The sequence below is a fragment of the Arachis duranensis genome, chromosome 7, assembly GCF_000817695.3.
Source record: "Arachis duranensis cultivar V14167 chromosome 7, aradu.V14167.gnm2.J7QH, whole genome shotgun sequence".
In the NCBI taxonomy this organism is placed as follows: Eukaryota; Viridiplantae; Streptophyta; class Magnoliopsida; order Fabales; family Fabaceae; genus Arachis; species Arachis duranensis.
Window position 1 is genome coordinate 51591631 of NC_029778.3, and position 7173 is coordinate 51598803.

At 35.2% G+C, this 7173-nt stretch overlaps 2 protein-coding genes across 4 annotated transcripts in view; one reads left to right on the top strand and one right to left on the bottom strand.

Annotated features, from left to right (window-relative positions):
* The first annotated feature begins 3096 nt into the window (after nucleotides 1-3096).
* On the top strand, nucleotides 3097-4908 carry LOC107458985 (GDSL esterase/lipase APG). The gene is made up of 5 exons (XM_016077206.3): nucleotides 3097-3421; nucleotides 3543-3673; nucleotides 3745-3978; nucleotides 4062-4317; nucleotides 4404-4908. Exons 1-5 carry the CDS (start codon nucleotides 3151-3153, stop codon nucleotides 4598-4600), a joined length of 1089 nt encoding a protein of 362 aa, XP_015932692.1. The 5' UTR covers nucleotides 3097-3150; the 3' UTR covers nucleotides 4601-4908.
* An 84-nt stretch (nucleotides 4909-4992) lies between these two features.
* LOC107458984 (protein CHUP1, chloroplastic) overlaps nucleotides 4993-7173 on the bottom strand; it is a 2731-nt gene continuing 550 nt past the window's right edge. Inside the window, exons 3-5 of one of the 3 annotated variants that reach the window (XM_052252011.1) lie at nucleotides 7042-7125; nucleotides 5933-6577; nucleotides 4993-5866 (exon numbers count right to left, since the gene is read on the bottom strand). In XM_052252011.1, coding sequence (XP_052107971.1) covers nucleotides 5144-5866; nucleotides 5933-6577; nucleotides 7042-7125 — 1452 coding nt within the window. In that variant the 3' untranslated portion in view covers nucleotides 4993-5143. Of the gene's footprint in view, nucleotides 5867-5932; nucleotides 6689-7041; nucleotides 7126-7173 lie in introns of all 3 variants that reach the window. The other 2 variants (XM_016077204.3, XM_052252010.1) reach the window with 2 other exon arrangements.

Consider the following 7173-nt stretch of genomic DNA (forward strand, 5'->3'; position numbering starts at 1 on the left):
TTCAACTGAATAATTGGAAGCCGTTCACTATCGGAATAAGGGAGCCTGAGATTTTTAAACCGTTCACTATCAGAAGACTCAACTTAATGAATGATGCCTTTCTACTAAAAGTCATCTGGAGGTGGAAGAATAATCCAAACTCCTTATGGGCAGAAATTTTAAACCGCAAATATGAGAGAGATCAAGGAATGGATGACATCATTCAGTCTAGAAATTCATATTCATCTCTTTGAAAAGAAATGACCAAATTATGGACAACCTTCCAGGAAAACACCATTCATTATTTAGGGAATGGGCTTGTGACAAAATTCTAGACAGATTATTGGTTGGACAAAGACAAATGCTTGATCAACTACAACCAGAACTCAACATTTGATGAGGACAACTTAGTTTGGGAGTGGACAGACAATGAAGGAGATTGGGATCTGAGTAAGCTCAAACAAGCTTTACCAAATCAGATAATCGATAAAATAAGAGCAATCCCTCCACCAAACTTAGAACAGAAGCAAGATACCATGGGCTGGATGCATTCTTCGGATGGAGACTTCTTTGTGGCAAGTGCCTATAAATGGCTGGCTGGATGGACAGAACCTAAAAGCTCTAATTGGGACAGAATTTGGAAGTGGAAGGGCCCTCAAAAAAATAAAATCTTCATGTGGTTGACTATGCATCAAAGAATTCCTACAAAAGAAAGGATGAAGAAAATTTGTGGTGGGAATGGTTGTTGCCACCATTGCCCAGATAAGGAAGAAAACATCCTTCATGTCTTAAGGGACTGCACCAAGGTCTCTAGGATTTGGACCCAGCTAATTAAACAAGAAGCTATTGAAAATTTTTTCAGCCATCAACTATCAGATTGGGTTGAGCAGAATCTAAATCAAGAACTAGGAAAAGAAAACAACTACAATTGGAGGAACATTTTCATGACAACATGCTGGAGAGTTTGGTTTGGAGGAATCAGGAAGTGCACAATCAAAACTATCAGAGACCTAAAGAAGCTACCAATGAAATTATCCTACAAGTACAACAAAATAGTGAAGCCTTTAAGAAAGATGAGCACCTGATTGAGCAGGAGAGAAGAACTGATATTTTTGTATCCTGAAAACCACCTCCGAAAGGCTGGGTGGCTCTCAACACAGACGGAGCTGCAAAAGGGAATTCTGGCTTGGCATCCTGCGGAGGTGCGATTCGAGACCATCGGGGAAGGTGGCTGGGTGGTTTCTCTCGCAACATTGGCCTTTACTCCGCTTTCAATGCTGAGTTATGGGGAATTCATGACAGCCTCAACCTTGCTTGGACTATGGGAATGAGAAAAATCATCATATATAGCGATGCCACTGCTGTTATAGCCCTTATCAATAATCGGCGAGAACTCCATAACCATCCCAATCTTTTGGTGCGTTTAATTGTAAATTGGAAGAAGAAGAATTGGAAAATTTGCTTCAGCCACATACTCAGAGAAGGTAAATAGAATGGCGGACAAATTGGCGAGAATCGACGCTAAAATTAATCCTGGTCTTGTCTTTTGGGGATGTTCCGCCACAAAAAGTGAATGACTTTGTGTGTGAAGATGGAAGAGGGGTAATGATGCCTCGTATCTCCAGGCGCTAGTGTGCTTGTTTTCCTTTGTTTTCTTTTGTTTTTTTTTTCTTTTTTTGGGCCTATGGCCCCTCATATCATAAAAAAAATAATATTTGATCATCACTAATTTAATTTAGAGTTTTCAAACTTATCAGTAGAGTTTATGAAGATTTTGCATGGTAAAATAAATGAGCTATTACATGTCTCGTATAGCTTAAATTATGATAATTATAATTAATGGCGTTCGTATTTAAACAAATTCAGACAAAATTGTTCGTGTTCATTCATGTTAATATAAAATGTATTAGCCCATAATAAAAGAACTAATTTAACTCACGTTAATATATTTTATAAACTAAATTAATTTAGGGTCAGACTAACATAATATATGTATAAATATATGAGTAATGATACCCATTTAAATTTTTTTAAAAATTAAGTCTAACTAAATTAATTAGATAACAAAATTTAAAATAATATTAGTCATAAGTGATATAACTAATCAATGTTTTTTTCTTTTGTTTTTGAAAAGTTCAAATATAATTCTTCTCACACAAGTCACAACAAATAACAAAAAGAAAAATGCCCGCAAATCAATAATTTTTATTTATATTAGTCATTATGGCCAATTTTAGCCACCACTCATATTTTATTAGTGTATGTAAATTCTAAAGTTAACGTCAGTTTATAAAATAAAAGTGTTATTCGTATGTTAAAATTAGTCATTAAAATTAATTATTATATATTTATATATAAAAAAAAGTAAATTGAACTGTAGCGTTCTTTTAAAAAATGTTATTTAACTAATTTAAATTAATTGAATACTTAATTCATAAATGTTAGATATTCAAATCTCATATATATATATATAGTAATTTATTGGTCAATAATAAATTTAGAGTTTAAATTCGTTTTTTCATCGGTCGAGCTGACAAATACGGTAGAAAAAAAAAATATTTTTCATAAAAAAGAATAGAATTAATTACTTTGAGCAACCCACTCTCTTGTTACAGAAGTGTAAAAGTATACTCTTATTTAATAGTGCAAACTGTTTGAAAAAAAATTACGTGTTAAACCTTATAAGACAAATAAATAATAATGCCTAGAAATAAACATGATCACAATATATTGGGGAAAAAATGTTATCCTATTAAAAGTGTATTGATAAGGCAGACCTTTTTGAAATTGAATTACAGATGAAGATCTTGAAAGCATGCACGCTGTTTTGTTTTAATAATTTGTGGTCACTGCTTAAAACTTTCCATGCAACAACCAGAATAACTCTTGGTGCATGCAGCAGTCTCGTGAGCAAGATTATTATGCCACCTCCTACACATGCAGAGTTCAACAACTTCCCTCTACCCACACTAAATGAAAACAAACTCATAATGTTGATATAAGGCAAAGTGACACTGAAAATCTAACATAAAAAAGCATCATCATAGTGTGGTGTACATATGTGACAGCTATACTATAAGTGTTCACATTTAATAGCCTATAACCAACTTCCATCTTCCTCCTTCAATTGCCACTCTATTTCTTATTATATAAACACCAGAAAGCATCTGAATGGTTATTGAAAAGAAGATGAAGATGAATAGAAAAGAAGTAGAAGTAGTATTTGTGATATTTGCATTTGTCTTACTTGTAGGATGGGGGAATGCACAAGACACACTTGTGCCTGCAATGATAACATTTGGTGACTCTGCTGTGGATGTTGGCAACAATGACTACCTGCCTACAATTTTCAAGGCTAACTACCCTCCTTATGGAAGGGACTTTCTCAACCATCAACCCACTGGCAGGTTTTGCAATGGCAAATTAGCTACTGATATTACTGGTAAGCAAAATAAACTTTAAAGAGAGACAGAATTACACAAATTGTGTCTTTGTCTTTATCAGCTACCATGTATTTGTGTCAATTTTCAATTTTCAATGTTGTTGAATGCTTCCTTTTGCAGCTGACACACTGGGTTTTAAGAGCTATGCACCTGCATATCTTAGCCCACAAGCATCAGGGAAGAACCTTCTTATTGGAGCGAATTTCGCTTCAGCTGCCTCTGGTTATGATGAAAAGGCTGCCATCTTGAATGTAAGTTTGTGAGCTAAGATTTGCTTCAACAAACTTAACTGTCTTCTAATAACTTTCTTTTCTGTCATTAGCATGCAATTCCATTGTCCGTACAGTTGAATTATTTCAAGGAATACCAAGGAAAGCTGGCCAAGGTAGCTGGTAGCAAGAAAGCAGCATCAATCATAAAGGATGCATTGTACTTATTGAGTGCTGGAAGCAGTGACTTTGTCCAAAATTATTATACCAATCCTCTCATCAACAAACTTGTCACTCCTGACCAGTATTCTTCATACCTAGTTAGATCATTCTCAAGTTTTGTTAAGGTATCTCCTATTGTTTTTCTATAAACAAAGACAAGTATTTGGAAAATATCATAAACTTGTAAAACCATGCAATGATAATACAGGATTTGCATAAATTGGGAGCTAGGAAAATTGGAGTGACTTCCCTTCCACCATTGGGTTGCCTACCTGCTGCAAGAACCTTGTTCGGATTCCATGAGAATGGTTGCGTCTCAAGAATCAACAATGATGCCCAAGGATTTAACAAGAAAATCAACTCAGCTGCAAAAACTCTCCAAAAGCAACTTCCTGGTCTTAAGATTGTTGTGTTTGATATTTACAAGCCTCTCTATGACCTTGTTCAATCCCCTTCAAAATTTGGTAAGACTAGAATACAATAATCTTGCTGAAAAATCATGTGATTTATTCTTCTTATTAACCTGTCTGATTTAAAATGTGCAACATAGGTTTCGCCGAGGCAAGGAAAGGCTGCTGTGGAACTGGGATAGTTGAGACAACATCCTTATTGTGCAATCCAAAATCACTAGGAACTTGCTCCAATGCAACTCAGTATGTGTTTTGGGATAGTGTCCATCCTTCTCAAGCTGCAAACCAAGTTCTAGCTGATGCATTGATTGTTCAAGGCATAGCCCTTATCTCATAAGTGCATATGAAGTTATGATTCATGATTATATCTCTGTAGACCATTATAATATACCTGTGTGTACCACTAGTACTATTCATCATGGAAGTGACGCATAAATGTATCAGTTTGCATATTTTTATAGATTCTGGAGAAACATGTATTTTATGAATTAAATCTAGTGAAATTTCATATTAACTTGTTTGGAAGAACACTGGATATTGGTTGAGTTCAGTGGTTTCTGTTTTAATGGAACTCAGCAGCAATGTTTTTTCCCCATTGTAATGACATTCAAAGCTTAATTCATGATTCACCTTTCATGTTGTTTACTTTGTCAACTCAAAAATTTTCCATAACATTTTCCAATAACAGTTAAATCTTATATATATAAGTTAATGTCAGATAAGCAAGAATAGAAACAAACTAAAACATTATTGGTGAATGCCTGCCAATGTTACAAAATGCATTCTTATTTGATACAGAGGTTTGGATTCTGAAACTAGTCCTTAAGGCTAATTACACATAGTCAACTGTGTAGTGTATAGTGTATTAAGGCTATTTTCACTAACTATATGATGTTGCTCTTCTGCGCCTCTGGTGTCGAGCGCTCGCACTAGAATCTTCTAAAGCTTTTGCATATTTCTCCAAATCAGAAGCTTCTCCCCTTGGACTGATTTTACTTGAGCCTCCCAGGACAAAGCTATCTGAGTTTCTCCTATCACTTTGCTTCATCCTAGTCAATACAGATAAATCAAAGGAAGCTCTAGATGTGACGGTGGGAGTTGTAAACTCGCTTCTTCGGCTCTGAGCTCCAGAATTTGCTTGTGATGAAACCTGACTATCTTTGCCATGTAAGATTCTCCTAAGCTTGCTAAAGATTTTGGTCTTTCCAGTGGTGTTAGTTCTGGCAGTTGATGAATTATCCATGGAAGAAGAGTCATCATACTCTCCAGAATCTGTAAGAGAAGAACCTTGGGAGGAGAACCACTGGTCTAAATCAAAATCCACAATGTTCCCTTCTCCATTGCTATTTGCATATTCAAGTATAAGCTTCTTGGCCTTCTTCTCAGATGTAGGACTTAAGCTTCTACTTAAATCCTTTGCAACTGTCTTACCAGGTTGGGGCTGGTAGTTCCTTAGTTCATATCTTAAACAAGCATTTATCCATCTCAAATACACTAATTCTTCAACATCTGAACACCGATCAGCTTGTAGTTGTTCCATTTCCTTCATCAACCTCTCGTTCTCTTGTCTAAGGCGTTCGATATCTTCCTTCCGAGTATCCCCCTGCAATCCAAAACCATAAGGTATTTGACAAAGAGAGACTAAAAGTATATAATATAACCTTATTACCTCTGCTTCTTCCAGAACAGCATTTGCAAGGATCTGTGTAGAATCCAATCTTTGAGCTAATTCAGAATTTTCCAGCTGCAATCTGAAATTAGATTGCCTCAACACTTCTACTTCAGACTCAAGATCCTGCAGCTTTAATTGAATATCATGATCACAATAAACAGCTTTGCATTCTTGTTCTTGTTCTTGCAATTTGGAAACTCTATGTTGAAGAATTATGATCTGCTCCCTATTATGTTCAGCCTCATGCTTAAGTTTCTTCTGCAATAGTTCAACTTTGGCTTTTGTGGCCTCAAGCTCAGCAACCACTTTTGCATGATCAGTCACCTGTTCCTGTAATCTATGATTCTCTGATTGTAAGGTCTGAACCTTTAGACTGAACATCTTTGCCTCCATATTACTTATCTTCAATCTATTTTGCAGTTCCTTCACTGATTTTTGTTGCTCTCTAAGACCACAGCACTCAAGAAGTTGAACCTCAAGACTATGTTCCCTTTCTTGAAGCATTGAAATTATGTTTTTGAGCTTTGTTACCTCTTTTTCATAGTCATCCTTCTCATGACTTACACATGCTGTTGCTTCTACATCTTTCTCTGAAGACTTTCTGTCAAGGGTGGCTCCAAATTCTACTTCTTTCACAAGATTCTGAAATTCAGCAAGGAATAACTCATTCTTATCTTCATTTTGTTTACTGCTATGAGAGATACCTATGGTTGAATTGTTACAGATCACCCTGTTGATGCATGTATCTTCCTGCTATAAGAAAAATTCATAACTATCTAGGTATAATATTTATAAGTATAATATTTAAAATTCTAAACATTATTTGTTTCCAGAACTAATCTTAAGGCTTAGGTTAGAATCTAGCTAGTTAGCTCCAAAGTCTATTTAGTAGATTTTATGATTGACTAATAATTACAATAAGATATAAACTATTTTGTTTTTCTCCCCACGAAATTCCCCAATCCAAAAAATCAAGGACTAATCCAATCCATTTAAGGGTCCGCTATTTGAAACCCCAACACTTGATTAAGTGAACGAATGAGTTAACTATTCGACCAACAAAAAGTTGATTAGATATAAACTATTTTCATAATTTAAGAACTTACACTATGTGAATAATTTCCTTCTGAAACAGAACCTAGTGCTGCTCCTATGCCTTCTCCCATATTAGTGTGACTCCCTTGACCTGAGAATCACATTATTAGACATATGAAACACTAAATTCAGAATTCATGGAA

Coding starts and splice junctions, on each gene's coding strand:
- LOC107458985 (XM_016077206.3), top strand. CDS start 3,151: ATGGTTATTGAAAAGAAGATGAAGATGAATAGAAAAGAAGTAGAAGTA. Junction 3,422..3,542: donor ATTAGCTACTGATATTACTG/GTAAGCAAAATA, acceptor TTCCTTTTGCAG/CTGACACACTGGGTTTTAAG. Junction 4,318..4,403: donor TCAATCCCCTTCAAAATTTG/GTAAGACTAGAA, acceptor TGTGCAACATAG/GTTTCGCCGAGGCAAGGAAA.